At 34.6% G+C, this 20,875-nt stretch overlaps 1 protein-coding gene across 7 annotated transcripts in view; it reads left to right on the top strand.

Moving 5' to 3' along the window:
- KCNT2 (potassium sodium-activated channel subfamily T member 2) overlaps positions 1 to 20,875 on the top strand; it is a 377,236-nt gene that overhangs the window by 253,295 nt on the left and 103,066 nt on the right. For all 7 annotated transcript variants that reach the window (XM_032422169.1, XM_032422163.1, XM_032422167.1 and 4 more), the window contains 2 exons: positions 18,975 to 19,124; positions 20,549 to 20,778. In XM_032422169.1, the coding sequence (XP_032278060.1) occupies positions 18,975 to 19,124; positions 20,549 to 20,778 (380 nt within the window). The remainder of the gene's footprint in view (positions 1 to 18,974; positions 19,125 to 20,548; positions 20,779 to 20,875) is intronic.

Here is a 20,875-nt window from a genome sequence, read left to right as displayed (position 1 = left end):
TATTTCTCCTAAGCCTTCTCCAATCGGTGGCAGTTCCTGTGGGTAAGATTGGAAATCAGTATAAACTCATGACTTTTAATGCATATATATCAAAGATAGACACAAATTTAGATCTGTGTCTGTATGGGCCTGTAAGTATATACAAATATAATTCCTAGCTCTGTTTACTGAGAGAGCAATGACAGCTTTAGTAGCACTTAGCACATTTAATGCTCACATCTTGGTTACTAAACACAATTCTCTAATAAAAACATCCAGGGCTCCTTGGGATATTGGGTGAATCCAGGATACAGGCAGGGAATGTGTAAGAAGAGTCTGGAAAAGTAAGGAGTTGCTCTGAAGAGTGGGGTTTTGTCAAAATGACACAATAAATAACCTGAAGGAGTTCCTAACAAGCTAAGATGGGACAATTTGAGAAACAAAATAAATAATGATATCATTCAATTTTAACATAAAATCAAGTAAATACACTGATGTAAGTAAGCAATGAATAAATAAGTAAGTGGGGAAGAAGCCTAGCTCTTTCTTACCAAAGAATTCCAACTAATAATGTGGAAGGAAAGAGAGAAATAGGAAGTCATCATTAGGCAAGCAATTGTCATAGACATGATCCTCCAAGGGGTGCTAGTATTAGCAGGTGAATGTTTAAGGAGAGCCAGGATCATTGTGTGGTCTCAACATGTCTGTCTATAATATTTAATAACTATGAAAGGAAAAAGTATAATTTTATAGTGAAGTAACCTGACAGACACGGTCTTAATGAAGAGACAAAGGAAAACATCACCAATAAAAAGAGATGTCAACATCATGTAATCCCTATGATGTGCTAAGAAGTACATGACAAAAAAAAAAAAGTATGTGACATAATTTCTTTGGTATTCTTGACAATATTTTCTGATTATGAGGAAACACCTAGACACACCAGTATTGAGAACATCCTACAAAATAACTGACCAGTACTCTTCCAGATGCCAAGGTGGTGAAAGACAAGGAAAGCCTGAGGAATTAAATATTTATTTTTAAACATTTTAGTTAGCTTTATTTGAGAGTGATTTAAATATTTTAAATAGTATTTTGACTGGAGGAATTCTCCAAACAAAATCATCAGGAAAAAAGTATATCTGGAAAAAACAAAGAGCAAGATAGGACAATATTTTGTTATATCTTTTTTTTTTTTAAGTGAGTTCTTCACCCCAAGGTGTGGGGCTGGAACTCATGACCCTAAGATCAAGAGTGGCATGCTCTACCTCCTGAGCCAGCCAGGCACCCATTTTGTTGTATCTTTGAACCTAAGCAGAACTATAGGGATCTGTGCTAGACCATGTGGAAGGCTTCATTGTTTCTCTGATCTCAGATGAAAATTAACCATGAGACTTCCCTTGTCTATTATATTCCAAGATCCGGGGAGTCCCTATTTTAAACACTATGATGAGGGAAAAGGAAAATCGAATGTCTTTTACCATCTCCAGAAAAAGGACCAAAACAAGGGAGGGAAGCATGGACAGAGGTAGAGATGAGAAGGGTTGGAGAGTTTTTCTCCTTTATAATACTGAGCTGGTCACAGAGGGCCCAGGGAATCAGTTGCCATGAGAAAGGAAGAGAAAGTTTCTTAAAAGTAACAGATTAGGGGCGCCTGGGTGATGCAGTGGGTTAAGTGCTGGGCTGTTGGTTTTAGCTCAGGTCGTGATGTCAGGTTTCTGAGATGGAGCTCAGTGTGTGACTTTGTGCTCAAGGCAGAGCCCGCTTCAGACTCTCTGTCCGTCTGCCTCTCCCCTCTGCACTTGTGCGCTCTCTCTCTAAAAAAAAAAAAAAAAGTAACAGATTATAATTACCCCCTTGACTGAAAGAAAGGAAAATGGAAAAAAAAAATGTGTGTGGGGTGGCAGGGCAAGCTCAAGTGAATTACCTTTAGTTCTCTTGGAAGTTTCCCATTCCAAAACTGTGACAGAAGATTACATTTTGTCATCTGGCAGATCTAATCCAGTCACTCTCTTCCCATATGAAGCTAAAAGTTAAAATAAAAGTGTCCACGAGAATGAGAGGCACCTGGTTTTCCTTTAGAGTAAAACATAATTGTTTTTTTCAGTTCTAATGTTTGATTGCTCCATTTCGAGTAATTGTCACTTGTAGTATAAATTTTGAACTTTATTTGATAAAACTTTCCTAAATCTGAGCCTCTATTTCCATTAATAGATAGATGTATATGCTTTTCAGTCAGAGTTTCAGTCAGAGTTGAGAATATTAACAGGCTTTTTTTTTTTTTTTTTTTCCCTCCACCATACTTCAAATCTCTTTCCCATCCCTAATGCCTCACACCATTAGCAACCTGGTAACTTACAGCTGCTCGGACTTCCAGAAAAAAAGAAAGGTCATAAAAAGGGCTTTTACATATTTCCTTCCCATATCCTTCTCTTCTTTTCCACTACAGAGTATGAATTTCACTGCATCTATAAACTACATAATAATTCTTACTTTTTCTTCTAAAATCTCCCACCTCACACTACCCTGCTGTAAAGGGCTTAGATTTTCCTGGTCATTATATTAGTTTGCTAGGGCTGCCATAACAAAGAAACTGGGTGGCTTAAATAATAAAAATTTAATTTCTCACAGTCCTGGAGGTTGGAAGCCCAGTGTCAAGGTATTGGCAGGTTTGGTTTCTCCTGAGGCCTCTATCCTAGCTTGCAGATGGCCATCTTCTGTTTCTGTCCTCACATGATCTTTCCTATGTCTCTCCTGTCTCTTATGAAGCAACAGATTGGACTAGGGCTCACACTAACAGCCTTGTTTCAACTTCACTTTTTTTTTTTTTAAGATTTATTTATTTATTTGAGAGAGAGAGAGAAGGGAGGGGCGGAGGGAGAGGGAGAGAGAGAATCTCAAGCAGACTCGTGCTGAGCATGAAACCAGATGTGGGGCTTGATCTCACAACCCTGAGATCATGACCTGAGCCAAAACCAAGAGTCAGATGTTCCCCCAACTGAGCCACCCAGACGCCCCCAACTTAATCACTTTTTTAAAGTCTCTGTCCCCAAATACAGTCACATTCTGAAGTGCTAGGGGTTAGGACTTCAACATATGGTTTTGGGAGGGGATAAAATTCATCCATAACAGCTGTAGAATTGGGGGACACCATAGGTTTTATTGAAACACATCTATAAGTTATAATTGTTTCCACTATCAAACAGTTCTGCTGGTTCTATGGAAGCCTGCTTCTTTGACCATGGAAATTGAGAGAGATGGTGTTGTCTGTATACCCCAATGGTGCTTTTTCCATTTCTCCCATGACAAAACATTTTTGAAAAAGGACTACAAGACTGGAGGTCTAGAATGGAGGTAATCACAAGAGAGGGAAATGATGCACCTCTGAAGGTTACTTTTATTTTTCTTTTATTTAAGTTATATGTACTGAAAATCTCCATGGAAGTGCATTTTATTTGGTGTCTCTAAAATCTGTTTGATTACCTGAGAAATGTTTTCCTAAGCCCACCTATTAAAAGATCAACTGGAACAGTATTTTATTAAACATAGTTTGAGATATCTGGATATTGCTCTCATCTGTCAATCCTCTGTTTGAAAAGCCTTAAATAGCTCATCATTCATTATCAAATTAGATTCAAATATGTCCATTTAATTTAAGGCCCTCTACACTCTAGTCCTAATTTATTTTTATATCTTCATCTCCCATGATTCTCTTATATATATATCGTGTCCTCCAAATAACATGATCCTAAATATACTTTGTGGTTTCCACATCTTTTTTTAAAATGTTGTTCCCATTGCCTTGAATTCATTTCTTCTGGCTTTCTAGAGGATTTTGCTAAATCAAAAATTTTATCTCCTCATGAATATTTTTAAACTCCCCAATTTAATGTGATTTCTATGAACTTGTATAGAATTTTAATATATTCTGCCAAAGTATGTATTTTTTAAAGATTTTATTTATTTATTTTAGAGAGAGTGTGTGCGTGAGTGGGGGGGAGAGGCAGAGTGGGGAGGGAGAGGAGAGAGAATCTCAAGCAGACTCCATGCTCAGCCCTGACATGGGGGTTCAGTCCCACGACCTCAAGATCATGACCTAAGCTGAAACCAAGAATTGGACGTTTAACAAACATCCACCCAGAGCCACCCAGGCACCTCTGTTTTTGTTTTTTTGCTTTTTCTTTTAATGTATTTATTTTTTCTTGCTTAGTAAGCTGTAATTTCATTCAAGGTAGAAAACTTGTTGTACTCATACCTTCACAGCATGGATGCTCAACAAATATTAGTTAAATAAATGAAGTAAAGAGTGCACTAAAGATGATTCACTGAAGCCCTTGCTTCAAACTAGTTTATGAACCATATGCCTTTATCTGCTCTCCTTCATGAGACTCCATTGAAATGATGACAGAGAAAAAATGATAAGCTTTCATTAATAAAAAAGAAGTGAAAGGCGTAAGAGATTTCAATCAATTTCTGGGAGATGGAAAAAGGAATGGTTCCTGTTAAAACCCCCTCCCAGGATGTCTAGAGGGTGATGCAGCAGGACAAAATGGCATCCCCCAGTGAAGCTTTGGGCTGTAAGATTTCTAGAAAAAGAAGTCAAATTTTAATTGAATTTCTGAATACTAAACAAGTTACCCCTGTTCCATCTACCACAGTACCATTCCCCTGAAGTTAATGTTAGTCAGACATTTACCACTGGGAAAAATCTGATTTTTCCTAAAATGTTTCCAGAAGAAAATGTCTGAATTGTATGCTAGTAGATAGTTTGGAGTTGGGGTTCAGTATTCTATAACTGGGCATTTGGTGGCTCCAGACAAAATAGCATGATCCCTTCTTACTCACCATAAGGTGTAACCTGCCACTTAACAAAACATTTACAGACAAAGGAATCCATTTAATATCCCTATATCTCATACTCAGAATTTTGAAATATGGCTCTTGCCATTTGCTGACTATCAGCATGCAGCATGAAATGAGGGAAATAAATCCAGCCAGATGGAAACAATTATCTCTATTCTCACTGGAATTGTTTTGGATCTATAGGGAAGGTTGGTTTTATACTCACTAGTTAAAAAAAAAAAAAATCACGTTTGAAAATAGAATCAAATATATTTTTTGAAGCAAGGAGAGCCTTAGTAAATGAGTAAATATTTTAAATGTATTTTTGTTAGAGAAGTATAAATAATAGTTTAGAAGAATATTAAAGAATTATAAAAGGGTGATGATGGCTATTCAAAGGAATAAAGTACTGAGGATATTTTTTTATTTGTAGAATTTTAAATTTTCAGAATCTTTAACTTAGATTTCTGTTGGTTATATTTCTGAAGGATCTTATCTTCTCTTTAATAATAAGAAAAAAGCCGTAATAAGTAAATACACAAATCTAGAATAGCTTAAAATTATTATAATTATTATTCTAGATTTAGGAAGAACAGGAGTTATGGTGGAGAAATAGAAAGTAAAAAAGATCTTTTGAAATTGACAGAATGCTGAAATTAAAATTTAATAAAATTCAATAAACTCCTACAACTCAATAGAAAAAAAAAAAAAAAGAAAGAAAGAAAAGAAAAAAGAACCCTGATTAAAATATTAGCAGAGGATCTGAATAGGTATTTTTCAAAGACATATAGATGGTCAACAGGTATGAAAGGGTGCTCACCATCACTAATCATCAAGGAAATAAAAATTAACCACAATGAGATTCCACCTCACACCCGTTACAATGGCTATTATCAAAAAGACAAGAAATCACAAGTGCTGGAGAGGATGTGGAGAAAAGGGAATCCTTGTATACTGAAGGTGGTAATATAAATTGGTGCAGCCACTATGAAAAACCGTATAAAAGTCCCTAAAAAAATTAAAAATAGAACTACTGTATGATCCAGCCACTTCTGGGTACTTATTTGAAGGAAACGAAAACACTAACTTGAAATGATATCCTTATCCCCATGTTCACTGCAGCATTATTTACAATAGCCAGGATATGGAAACAACATAAGTGTCCATCAATAGATGAATGGATAAATAAGTTGTAGTATGTACACACACACACACACACACAAACAATGGAATACTATTCAGCCATAAGAAAGAATGAAATCTTGCCATTTGCAGCAAGGGTGGACCTTGAGGGCATTACCCTAAGTGGAATAAATCAGACAGAAGAAGGCAAATATCATATGATCTCACTTATATATGGAATTTCAACAAAACAAGACAAAACAAAACAGAATGCCAAGCTCATAGATACAGAGAACAGATTGGTAGTTGTCATGGTGGAGGACATGGGGTGGGCAAATGGGTGAAAGGGGTCAAAGATACAAACTTCAGTTATAAGATAAATGTCATGGGTATGTAATATACAGCATGGTGACTATAGTTAATAATACTGTATTGCATATTTAAAAATTACTGAGAAAGTAGATATTAGAAGTCCTCATCCCAAGGTAAATAAACATAACTATGTATGAGGATGGATACCAGACTTTTTGTGGTGATCATTGTGCAATATATACACATATAAAATCATTATGTTATATACCTAAATCTAGTATAATGTTATATGTCAATTATACCTCAATAAAGATTTTTCAAAAAAAGTTTTGAAAGATAATATCATAGAAATCCCGAGGATTTCAGATAAAAGTACAGAGATAGAATGTGTAAGAAAAAGATTTGCAATACAGGAGATCAATCCAAGAGAAATAATGTCTGATTTAGTGGGACTTCCAGAGAACATAGAGAAAATAGAATATAAGGAATTAAAACAGAATAAGGGAGATTCAAATCTTTAAATTGACAGGGTCTCTTGCTTGTAAATGATAATGAATGAAAAAGAATTATACCTAGATGCATAGCCTTGCCAACTTACACAACAATAATGGTGAAGAAAAATTTCTTAAAACTTGTTCAAAGGGGGGGAAAAAAACCTCAGTATTGACTAGGATTCTTAACTTTAGACAAGAGTATCCATTTAACAAGTTTAATCGTAAAGAGAAGTATGAAGGAATATGGATAACACAGAGCAAGAAAGTTAGCCTCAATCGAGACTGAACCTGCATGAACAATCTCCACTGCCACACCACGCAACGAACCAGATAAAAATCTTGGAACCGTATTACCTCCGCAACAGAATGTCTGCCTGTTTCTTCATTTAACTCACTTTCAAAGTAACTAGTAGATCTGAGGTTGCAAACCTAACAACCCATGGACCAAATTATGCTAGCAGATAAGTTTTACTTGGCTACCAGCCTGATGTAAATATGTTTTCTTTTGAATTGTTTTCTTTGAATTTGCCTTTTTCAGACATGTAACAGCCAGCTCACCACAAGCCTGAACACTCCCCATTGTCTCACGTCTGGCCTGATGCACATATTTACTTTACAAACCTTGCTCTGAGGACATTGGAGTTACAGAACAACTCTGAAAGAGGAATTCCAAAGATGAATTAAAAATGGCAGTATGATTATATGAACAGCCCCTATGGGCAGTCTGTTGTGAGATAATTCTTTCCTTTCATACTTCAGAGAAGGCAGTCCATAGATAATGCCTACAATGATACATAGTAATAAATCTTGGTAATATTGTCACTAAGAAATACTCAAAACTGCATTAAGCTGAAGATTTGGAAGCTTTTTTGTGGGTGTCAAAATTTAAGGTTTGGATGAAATAATATACTAAAAATAGCACTGAGTAGAGTTAAAATAATGTTATGTTTGGGCTGTTAATTAATTTCATAAATAATAATCACATGCATCCACACAGTATAAGGCACTGTGTTAGGAGCTTGGGACATGCAAAACATGAATGCATTCTGATCACAAAAGACCGATACTCAATACAGGGCAGGACACAATGTAAACATGGCCTGATTTGGAACATATTATAAATTTCACCTAGTAGATTTATTTTATTAGTAAAATACCTTTTGTCTATGGTAGGATTAGCTTGCATACCTTGAGAATAAATTAAATGACAACATGGGGAGACAGTAAACAAATCTCCTAGTTACAAATAATTTTAGAAGGGCAAAAAAATACTCAAATGATAAAATGTAAATAACAATAATAGGAGCTTCTATAACTCCTATCTTCCAAAATATTAATACTTATGGTATATAATTTTCCTGGGAAATTCACAGTGGTGTTCTAAACTAAAGGGATAGGTAGAGTGGTGCTATATAAATGTACAAGGGCACAAAGCACTTGAACTAAAGCTAAATGTATGGTCTTCGGTAAGCAAGCAGGCTGTGTTCTGAGAGAGAAAGAGGCAAGTACATTTTAGTTATGGATTTTTATTGATTAATGCTGAAGTAGAACAGTTTAAAATCAGTAGGCTATGATTTACTTAGTAGTGGACTTAAAGACAGAATGACGTTCATTATGACAGAGGAATTTACTTTTTCACCTGACAATTTAAAAAGTAGATGAACAATCTTGGGTCATCTGGGAGGTGAAGTTGGTTAAGCGTCCCACTCTTGGTTTCAGCTCAGGTCATGATCTCAGGGTCGCGGGGCTGTGGGATCAAGCCCCTGCATCAGGCTCACGCTCAGTGCTGAGTCAGCGTGGACTCTGTCCTGCTGCCCCTTCACTCCCCCCACCCCCGGTCTCTCTCTGTCACTCTCACTCTCTCTCTCAAATAAAATAAATAAATCTTAAAAAAAAAGTAGATGAAAAATCTTTACAGAATTTTTTGGTGTGTGATAATTAGGCAGGATCTTGAATTAAGTGAACACTTTGAAAATTACATTGGAGTTTTTGAAAGACTAACTTTAAGGATAGTGAATTTTGCCCACCTTCAAGTACATACCGTCAGTCTTTCAGATTTAACAGTTGAACTCTATTTCATTTCTTCATGACAGAGATTCCTTTCAAAAGATTGTTCCATGTTTAAGTTCACTATTAATAATGTTTGAAAGCAATATGGCATCTTTGTATTTTCTCCACTTCAACAACAATTTTTTCTTGTTCTGAGAATGGCAAACAGCTTTCCAGTTCCATCTAGTGGTAGAAAATTGATTAGCATACACTATCTTGATTTAATCTTAGAACTCATTTGTTTTGATGTCTGATGACATAAAAAGCTGGGCAGTTCTGCTGTTCAAGAGTAGGAATGAATAAACCTCTTCCTAGTAGACTGAGGCATCTTAATCTTGTGTTTTATTACTTCTTCTATCTAGAGATCTTGAATACTTTTCTTCGTAGATAAAGATACCCACACTTGCATGTCAGCGAACTAGCAAGAATAAATGTTCGTCAGAGTTTTGTGTTAGCTGTTTCTTTTATAAACTCCCCTGTTTTGCAAGCGTCTGTATACTCTAATATACTACCCTCTCCACCCATAAATTACAATTACGTTTCCAGTGACACAGCCTACAATTTGTCAAAATCATTTCTTTGGCCTACAGTGCTAACTGTAGATTCCTGACATTGATAGTAAAAGCAAGATTGTAATATCATTTAAATAATTTGATTTTTAAATAATGTAACAGTTTGGGACCATTATGAATTAGTGCAATTCATGTGTGTTTGCAGTAAAGCACCCTGTAAAGAATATAAACCACTATGTGCAACCAAGTAGACATTAAATTGGGGAAACACAAGTGTATAGAATTAAATAAAGTGTATTAATTTTAATTAGATTTAAACCTTTGAGTTTTAAATCTACTTTTAATCAATATAATGAGGTAATAAATACCTATTCTTCTTTAAAATGAAGCATCAATAAGTAAATTTTATTTTATTTAACATTTCAAGTATAAATCTAAATGACATCCTTTTCCTAAGGCAGAAATTTCCACCTAGATAAATGGTGGAAATACATCTTTTTATTTTATTACATAGCAAAGAATGGATTTTATATCAAAAATCCTTGTGACGAGGTGCTCTTTATTCTTACTGATGAGAAAATAATTTAGTTTCACAATAAAAATAAGTATAAAAAAAACTAATTTGGTAATCTGTGTCAATTTTGGTGAATCTGAAACTGATCATTTCCTGTATATTTAACTACATTATTCAGGATTGAAGAGAACAAAATATACCAGCAAAACTAAATCCAATGATTAAAATACAGAGGTGTTTAAGACAACAAACATAATATTGTGAAAAAGGTGGATTCCTACTAATGATTACATTTTACATCCTTGAAGGCAGTGCTTTGTAATACCATGCTTACTCTTGAGTTTACCTGTAGTTTGGTGGCATCCTTGTATACATACAGAAAATATAAAAGTAAAATCAAATTTTATTTTCTAGAAGTTATTAGTATGAGTTTTCAAAAAAAAATAAAAACACCGTACATCTTAACAAAAAATAGGAATTTGTCAGTAGAATAAGGTTTTATGCTGTTTTTGTTCATATTTTGTTGTTATTGTTTTGTTTTGTTTTCAGAACACTTTTTTTTCACTATGTAAAATTTATTTTTATTTTGTTATAAAAAGTGTATACCTACTCTTAAATCAGTTAATTTATGAAACCATTCTCTTTTGTAGAACACACATTGGCATCGAAACAGTTAAAGAAATGTAATGGCTATCTACAAAAAATTAGTTTCGATTTGTTATATTCCCCCCATATTTTGAGATGGCACACGTAAAAGAAAATTAAAATTTTCAAACATTTTGTATTTAGCAATTGAAAAAAAAAGTACACTGTTTCCCTGCTATGGTCTTTATAGAAAAGATTTAACGTTTTAAGAAAAGAAAAAAAAAGGTACTAAGATAACCATGCTGTAATCTTTTAACAGCATTTTTATATAGAGCAATTTGAACTGGCATGCAAGCAACTTCTCTTGTTGTCACATACCTGTATTCAGAGAAAATTACACCCATTTTATAGAAAAATCCCAATACATATACTGCAATAAGCTTAAAGCAATGTTAAAAAGACCAGTGTGAATGACACACAAAACTGCTTCTTTATAAATTAACTGAATTCCTGATCATTAAGTAGGCACAATGAGATCCAGTCCTTAGGGCTTTGCTCTCTAGAAGAAAACCTTTAAGTAATTTTTAAAAACCTTAGCATCAGGCTGCTGAAGAGCTTGACAAAGCTCCTGAGTTATTTCTGGAGCTACTTGCAAGAAAGGCAGGTATTCTTGTTGAAGATACTAGGACACTTTTTTTTAAAAGATTTATTTACTTATTTATTTGAGAGAGAGAGAGAGCATGTGTGAGTGGCGGGGGGGTGGGCAGAGGGAGAGAATCTCAAACAGACTCCCTGCTGAGCATGGAGCCCTAACATGGGGCTTGATCTTACCTTGACCTGAGCCAAAAGCAAGTTGGCCGCTCAACCAACTGAGCCACTCAGGCTCCCCTTGTTCTGTTTTTTTAATGCAAACAATATTACTGAGCACAGTAGTTCAGCACGTTACTGAACTAGAAAGAGAGTATGTACTGTAATACAATTTCAACTTATTGTATCTGGAACAGGAAATTCCAGTTAAATCCTTTTTTCTTCTCTCTTTGTGAAAATTTGATGTGGGGAAACTTTTAAAAAACAGGACTAAGTAATAAGATTCTTTTACTGTATTTAGAAGCGTGTATTAAAATACATTTCTGCAAAGAGCAGACCCAAGTATCTACTCACTAACAGTCCTCCTTCCACTCGGTTGATCGTGATGAAGCACAGGAGATTGGTATGTGAGTTAATTTGCTTTCTGGCAATAAATACCCATTTTCCTTAAAGGTGTAATCATAGATTAATGAGGAATGTGCTACTTGCATTTAAAGGAAAAATAAAATCAGTTGTCAAAATTGATTTATGCACCATCAGGAAGTTAACTGGAACAAATGATATTTCTAACTTGGGAAAAATAAACAGAATAGAACAAACATACCTTTTTTTTTTTTTTTTTTTTTTTTTTAGCCCATACTTATTATATTGAGAGGGACTTTTCATGTCCCAGAATTGGTGACTATAACTCAAAATTGAGGACAAAGAAGAGTCAAGTATCCCATTGTATATTCGCCTCCCCTTTCCATAGAAAGAGAAGATCAGAGAGGGTATGGATAGAGTAGCACAGTGCTCTTGCACCTACCCCCAACCACGTGAGGGGAAGTACAAAAGAATTACCTATTACTTGTGGAGAATAGGAAATTCTGCAGGAAGCAGGAACTAGCATCTTGTTCCCTAGTTAGGCTTTTGCTTATGTAGTTTCCTGTGATTATTTGAACATGAAGAAAAAAGAATTAAAGAAAAATGGTAGAGCTAGAAAGCAGCCTTCAATCCCACACATGGGATTTTCCACAGAACAATTGATAGCTTAAAAAGATTTGAGCCATATTTCTGGTACCCCATCTAAGTGTGTTGGCCACAAGGTAAGGAAACTCAAGAAGCTAGACTGTAGGATATACCACTGGGGAAATAAGATGAGGGAAAGTGGAAGAGAGTTTCTTGCTTACCAGTGATCATATACCAAGGCTACCCCACACTCCCCATAAAGGGTATTCACGTGTGCCTACAAGACCCCTTCATAGATGACGGTGATGGCCAGTTAGAGTTACTTTGAAGAGCAGCAACATCCCAGGAAGAATAAACCTGAGCTGGTAAGATTGGAGTTTCAAATTGGGTGGAACTGAGCTTTTTAATAACTGAACATGATTTGAAAGAAAGGGCTCGCCCAAGACATTATTATAAGACAGAAATGGGGGATTTGACAGGACATGGTTGAAGGCTACAAGCTCTTGAAGACTTTGATGTGTGGTTTGTAATTTATTTGACTAGACATTTTTTTTTTCCTTTCTCTTAAGCAATCCTCTTTCCTTCCACTTCCCTTTTTAAAAAAATTTTTCTTACTTAGACATTTGTTTAGGGTTTAAAATTCATACACAAGCTTTGTTTTCTTATAAGTTGCCCCATCAAAGTTTTTCCAAGGGTCTCATGACTATGGTTTTGGGGGCATGAATTCTACAGCATGTCCCTTTATTCAGGGGAATAGACATCTCAAAAAGGTTCTTTCAAGTAGCAAACGTATACTGATATTCCATAATCCATATATTGTCTTAATAGAATATTTTATTTTCATATTCCTATTATTGTTTTCTATCTTTTTCTACTAATACCTTTATGAACTGCTGGAGCCGTCAATTATTTTGAAAATGAAGGTGGACATAAACCTATCTAGGAAGGACTGATTACCATTGAGTTTTCGGTAAAAATGGTAGAGCAGCCTTAAAAGGGTATGAAATAAACTAGACTGTACTATTTTACAGGTTCGAGTATACTTTGAGGTTGACAGTAAATGCACAAGCCAATTATTTTCCCTAAAAGTTCATTTGATTAGTGTACACACATCTTAAATCTTCATTAAATGGCTCTTTGTAATTTTCACTAAGCTTTCCATTCTGTGCTTTTTGTCCCTAATATCTTTTGTGTTTTTACTGCTGCTGAGGTTAAATTTATTTCATGTCCATTAGCGATTGAGGAACTCAGTGATTTCTTTTTTCTAATTCTAATTCTAATGGCAAATTCATCATAGGGAAAGTAATTGGTTAGACCTAAAAAATGATTCTGGTGAGGGAGACAGGTATTATATAATTAGGAAAGCTGAACATTTACTAATTAAGCATGAATAACATTGTTAGATTATTCTTTGTTCATTTAACCAAACATTTATTAAGCACTTACTCTGTGTCAGAATGGATGTCAGGGTCTCAAAAATATAGCGGTAAACAAGACATGATCCCTTTCCTCATGTGGCTTATTTCACTGGGGAAGCAAGACATTAAGGAGTAATTAATACAATTTAGTGTTATAGTATCATGAAAAAAGTACAGCCCTGCAAAGCTGAGAAAGTAATGAGTAAGCTGTAGGTCAAAGAATGAGTAGAGTGTAGGAGATAGAAGGAACAACATTGTGAAAAGGCCAAAGTATAAGAAAGAGTTTCTTGTTCAGGGTAAATTAAGGAGTGCTCATGGCTAGAGCACACAAGAGAAAGAAGAAGTCCTTTAAACATTTTCAACAGGAGAGTGACATGAACTGATTTGAGATTTTGAAATTCACTCTTATGACAGCACCATAAATTGATTTGTAATGGACAATACTGGAGGCAAGGAGGCAAAAAGATGGTTTAGGACTATTTTAAGAGTGTAAGAATTGATGGAGAAAGGGACAAGTAGTGAGTTCCAGAGCCACTTAGATGGTGGAATTAAAGAATTCTCTTTATAAGAACTTTGGAAATATCTTTTTATTTATGTAATTGTTTTCCTCCATTCAAAAATAATCTTGAATTAATTCTGCCTAGAAACATAAAGTAAGATAAGACGAAGAGAAAATTTAGGGAGAGTAGTAAGTTGAAGACAAATAAATGTCTTTTTTACACATCTATAGGCCATAAAATGCCCTTTTTAAAAATTGAGACACAACTGGCATGTAACATTACATTAGTTTCAGGTGTACACCATAATAATTCTATATATATAATTTTATTTTATTTATTTTTTTAAAGATTTATTTTTTTGTCAGAGAGAGAGCATAAGCAGTGGGAGCTGGAGGCAGAGGGAGAAGCAGGCTCCCCACTGAGCAAGGAGCCCGATGTGGGACTCAATCCCAGGACCCTGAGATCATGACCTGAGCCGAAGGCAGATGCTTAACCAACTGAGCTACCCAGGCATCCTGTAGAATTATACATATATATATATATATATATATATATATATTGAGAGAGAGAGAGAGAAAGAGAAATGATCATGACAATAAGTCCATCCATCACCACACATACTTATAATTTTTTTTCTTGTAAGCAGAACTTTTAAGATTTACTCTCTTAGTCGCTTTCAAATATATAACATAGTATTATTGACTATAGTCACCATGCTATGCATTATATTCCCAGGACTTATTTATTTTACAACTTAAAGTTTGTACTTTTTGTTCACTTTCACCCATTTCACCCACCTCCCCACCTCCCACCTCTAGCAACCACTAGTCTGTTCTCTGAATCTATGAGTTCATTTTTTGTTTCTGTTTTTTTAGATTCTACATATAAATGAGATCATATGGTATTTGTCTTGGTCTGACTTATTTCACTGAACTAATATCCTCAAGGTCCATCCATGTTGTCACAAAAGGCAGGATTTCCTTTCTTATACCTGAACGGTAATTCATTATATATATTTATACCATATTTTCTTTATTCATTCATCCATCTATGAATACTTAAGTTGTTTCTATGTCTTGGTACAGATATCTTTTTGATATTAGAAATATCATTAGATATTAGAATATGTTATGTTCTATATAATTAGAAATATTTCATACATTTGCACGTTATAAGAATATTATCATGAACATACATGTACCTAGCATTTCAGATTTAAAAAATAAACATTCCACATGTTTCTGAAGCCCACGCATACTATCTCTGATTTTCCAGGACCTAGTTAGCTACAATGACAAATCCAAAATCACTTCTTTTATTTAACATTTTTATATTTGAGATTTCTCCATGATGTTTTATAAGCAGTAGTACTTAATTTTCACTGTTGTCTGTATGGATTTTATTTATTTATTTATTTATCCATCCATATTTCTGAAGGACTTGGATACTTAAGATTTTTATACTTCTTTTCTCTTACATTACCAAATCCTTTCTGTTCTACATTCAGGACCGAGTCTAGTCTGGTCCAAACTATCATCATCTAGTGGATCATTGCAGTAACCTCCTCATTGGTCAGTACCCTTTCTTCAATCTTTTCTCAGCACCGTGACCCAGGGGGATTTTTGTAAAATTTAAGTCAGAATCTTTTGCACCCATCTTTGAAATCCTCCAGTATGTGCCAAATCATCTCAAGCACAGGTCAGAGTCATTATAAACTTTTATAAATCTCTGTGTGACCCCTCTCCCTGCCGTGCTACCTCTCTGGCCTCATCTTTCTCCTCCCTCAACTCCAGTTAAACTGGCCTCCTTGCTTTTCCTTAGCTATACCAGTCATTCCTCTGCCTCAGGAAAGTACTTGTGGCTACTTCTGCCTGGACCAATATTCTCCCGGGTACCCATGTGGTTGCTGCTCCATAACTCTTAAAGAGTTTTACTCAAATGTCAACCTCTCAGTGATGCCTTCCTCAACCATACCATTTACATTCCAGTTCATTCCTAAAAATTATTTGCCTCTCTGATTTTTCTCCCTCTCACTTTTTTTTTTAAATTTATTTGAGACAGAGAGAGAGAGCAAGAGGGGAGGAGGGTCAGAGAGAGAGAGGGAGAAGCAGACTTCCCACTGAGCAGGGACCCCGATGTGGGGCTCGATCCCAGGACCCTGGGATCATGACCTGATCCGAAGGCAGACACTTAACCTACTGAGCCACCCAGGTGCCTCCAGGAGTTCACTTCTAACACATAACACAGTTTGCTTCTTTTGTTTATTGTCAGTCTTCCTTCACTAGAGGCTCCAAACAAGAAAACATTTTTGTCTTGTTTGTTAACTGCCATAACTTTTGAATCTAGAGCTCTCCCTGACACAGCCTAAGTGCTCGATGAATATTTCATGTAGGGATTAATAAGTGGGAACTGGACATAGCCATTAGTATTAAATGGCATTACTCATTTCCTACATTTCTCAAACAATTAACATGAGCAAAAAGGAGAAAATTTTGTGTATTTACAATTAGCAGAAACTTAGAGATTCTTTCTTACCTATTTGGGATATTTGAAGAAAGCATAGAGAGGTCTTCTGGGGGTAGAAGCATAAAATAGCATGAGAACAAGCAAATGATTTAGGGAAATCCATCTGAAATGTCCTTGTCTAACCCTCCTTTTCTGTTCCCTTCCAAGTTACAACATTGTATTCCCATTTCAGCCCCTGGACTTAGATTTATTATTCTCTCGAATAGCTTTTAGTACCCTTGTCTGACAATGATTTGACTCCATGCTACCTTTTGGATCTCAAACAAACTCTGATGAATTCCTGGCACTTTCTCTTACATTTCCAGCACTTTAAAAGGATTCTATGCCAAGTATCATCTTGCCAAGTAGACTATGGAGCATAACAAAGATAATTTTATTTTTGTTTGCCAAAGGGAACGATTTCTCCACCAGGAAAAATTATTTTTAGGAAGTAGTAGTTAGGTAGAGGCAGATGCAGTCAGTAGTCAGAAGTGGTCTGTTTTATTTTATTTTCCTATTTCCAAAAACATATTAGCATTAAAGAAAAAAGAGTAAAGGTTTTAGAGGCATTGGTGTAGGTTGACTAGACATGTTGAAATTGGCTCCAAAATTTAGCAATGAGGAAGGTGTAACAGGAAAATAGTGGAAGCCATTTACTGAGTGATTACTATGATTCCAACATCTGCTAAGAGATTTTTTTGTATTACTTCATTTTATCTAACCCAGTGAGGCTGGTGCTATTTTTCACAGAAGAGGTAGAGAATCACTCAGAAGTTACTTAACAACCCAAGATTGCAGAATCAGGATTCAGATCAGGTGATCAGAATTCAGGGTCCAAGCTCTTGACTCTTTTATTTTTTAAGGTTTTATTTCTTTATTTTAGAGAGAGAGAGAGAGTGCTTGTAAGTTGGGGGAGAGGCAGAGGTAGAGGGAGAGAATCTCTAGCAAATCCCCTGACCCAAGCGAGGCGGGGTTCAAGGCAGGGCTCAAGTTCATGACCCTGAGATCATGACCTGAGCTGAAATCAAGTCCAGTGTTCAACGTTCAACCAACTGAGCCACCAGGCACCCCATGGGCTCTTGACTCTTAATTGACTCTTAAGCACAATTAAGAAAGAATGAAGTAAAGTGAAGCATACCTGGAAAATATATTTTTTAAAACTTATTGAGTCTTTGAAAATATTAATAAATGTATTATCTCTAATAATCCTTTAGATAAAACTCAGGTTTTAAAATGGTTTTTTAAACCCTAAATATGATAGATATAATTCATTATCTGCTTTTATCCATTCAGAATCTACAGACATTATGATGAAATATTTTGATATTTATATATTTAGCACTTTCCTTCTTTTTTTTTTTTTTAAAGATTTTATTTATTTATTTATTTATTTGAGAGAGAGAGAGAGAGAAACAGCATGAGAGGGGATAGGGTCAGAGGGAGAAGCAGGCTCCCCGCTGAGCCGGGAGCCCGATGTGGGACTCGATCCCAGGACTCCGGGATCATGACCTGAGCCGAAGGCAGTCGCTTAACCAACTGAGCCACCCAGGCGCCCAGCACTTTCCTTCTTAAAGTGCATTTCTTGTATTTATAGACTATATAAGCTTTATTCAGAAAAAGTGAAATTTACTATAAAAAATGGGAAAGAAGAACTCTTGTATATTCACAATACATTTTTCGTTGGTTGACTTTTTTATTTCTATCCAAGGCCACTGAGCAGAACATTCCAGAAAATACAAACTGTACTTTCTGAGATAAACTTACGTTCTTTTAAAAAATACTTCTGGGGATCTCATTGAAGACCCTTTTATCATGAAGAGATATTTTTTTCTTAACTGCTACACAATTGGAAGAAAGCCATTGCTATGATATGGACAGAAATTAAGAATATATTTTCTGTGAAATCAAATTGATAAATTGACATGTATACACTCATAAATACAAAGCAAAATCAGTTACCTACCAGGGCCAAACAGGTATCATAAATGAGATGAAGTGGGCCATATTATTTAGACTATGAAACAAGTATAATATATAGCACGTGCATGACAGGATATACATAAACAGAAATTAAAATGAAATGCTATATCTTATTGGTTCATAGTCAGGATAAATGCGTTCGTTAACTGGATTATGAAGAACTACTTTCTAGGAATCTGCCATCTTTCAAACATATATTGTGTTAGTTTCAAAATTTTTGTAGTAATTCATTGTAGTATTTGTAAATAATATCATCATTTAGAGCACCACACATAGACTTCTTTGAACTGTGCTTACCAATTCTTCCTGTAGGGAAACCAGATTATGTATGAAAATTGTCTTTTTAACCGCATTCACTGTGTTTTCCTCTGTGTGTGTGTGTGTATGTGTGTGTGCTTGTGTTGCAGAGAAGGCCAGCAATCGCCAGAACAGTGGCAGAAGATGTACGGGAGATGCTCTGGCAATGAAGTTTACCACATTGTTTTGGAAGAAAGTACATTTTTTGCTGAGTACGAAGGAAAGAGTTTTACATATGCCTCTTTTCATGCACACAAAAAGTATGTTTCTGCTTCCAGAGTGGACTTAAAATATAAATCAATCACACCCTTTAAACACAGGTTTCTAAAATACAGCCCATATTGGTGCTCACGAGTTGCAAATTTTTAACATAATTACTGAGACATTTGAACTCTGAACTTCTGTATGGTCTTTACAAGTTAGGAGTGTTAGGTATACAGTATAATTTAGTAGGAATATTGACTTTAGTAACTTTTAAGTTATCTTTAAAATATTTTAATCCATTAAGAATTCACAAACGCATGAAAATGAATCTTCTTTAGAGATCTAATTTTAAAGTGCTGATTAAAAATGTAGACAAAGTCATAATAACATTTATAAAATCTAGACATTTAAAAAAACTTGCTTTGGCCAGAGAAATAAGTTAAAAAGTAAACAATTGTACCTTCTAATTCAAACATGGAACATAATATTTTTCCTTTTTGAGAAAAATTATTTACTAAAGAAACACTGTATGTTTATAATGAAAGTAATATATTATCAGTATTATAAATATATTGATATAACATTTTTAAGGTTTGTATATATCTAGTATATTCCACTAATCTAATATTTAATGTATTCCACTTTAATTCTCAATACAATTCTATCCATACATATACTTTTGATGTTTAAAAAATATTTTTAAGCTAGATTTATTTGTAACACTATAAGACATATTGAAATAAAAACATTCAGGACATTTTGTGTTTGGAGCATAACCTGAAAAAGTATAAGAGAAATTTTTAGTATCTATTACATTTAGTCGTTGATATTCTCCCAGTTAAGCTGTGCACCTATTCAGACTATTACTTTTTTTTTTTGTAAAATTCAGAGTAAACCAAATATGGTAGAAACAGAACAAAAAGAAATTTAGGGACCCTGATTTTTTCCTCATGTGACCTTGGGTAAGTTTCTTCTTCTTTTAGGCCAATGACTTTTAAGCATTTTTGACTAAAGTCATACTGTTTTATATTTTTTGGCCAAGTGAAAATATACATTTATGGTAAGACTCAATACACACACACGCAATTTATAAAAAATTCTTACCCTTACTAATGATACACACCCTGATGTTTTTCATTATTTTTTTTCTGGTCTTCATTAAAAAAAATATATATGTCATAATCAACTAAATTGATTTCACCACACACTAAGGACATAGTTTCTTTTCCTGGAAAAACAGGAAAGTTTTGAGAGTCTTGAGAGTCTTTTTTTTTTTTTTTTGTCTTGAGCATCTTGAGTCTTGATCTTTCAGGATCTTTTCAAGCTTTAAAATGCTGTGATTTGGGGTTTTAATTTTCCTCTGCCTTATAATAGTTTACTAATTTTCTTACATATACAAACTTAAAAACAAACAAAAAACATAAGAGCTTTGCTGAATTATAATTCTTAAACTTTTATTTATTTATTTTTTTAAATTAAGGTTTGGCGTCTGTTTGATTGGTGTTCGGAGGGAAGATAATAAAAACATTTTGCTGAATCCAGGTCCTCGATATATTATGAATGCTACAGATATATGTTTTTATATTAATATTACCAAAGAAGAGAATTCAGCATTTAAAAACCAAGACCAGCAGAGAAGAAGCAATGTACCAAGGTCATTTTATCATGGACCTTCTCGATTACCTGTACATAGCATAATTGCCAGCATGGGTATGTATACATAAATTTGAAAATATCACTAGTTTCTTTCTTTCTTTCTTTTTCTTTCTTTCTTTCTTTCTTTCTTTCTTTCTTTCTTTCTTTCTTT

The sequence above is a fragment of the Phoca vitulina genome, unplaced genomic scaffold (assembly GCF_004348235.1).
Source record: "Phoca vitulina isolate PV1807 unplaced genomic scaffold, GSC_HSeal_1.0 scaffold26, whole genome shotgun sequence".
Lineage (NCBI taxonomy): Eukaryota > Metazoa > Chordata > Mammalia > Carnivora > Phocidae > Phoca > Phoca vitulina.
Note: the sequence above shows the minus strand (reverse complement) of the source record. Positions and strands in the feature narration are given on the sequence as shown.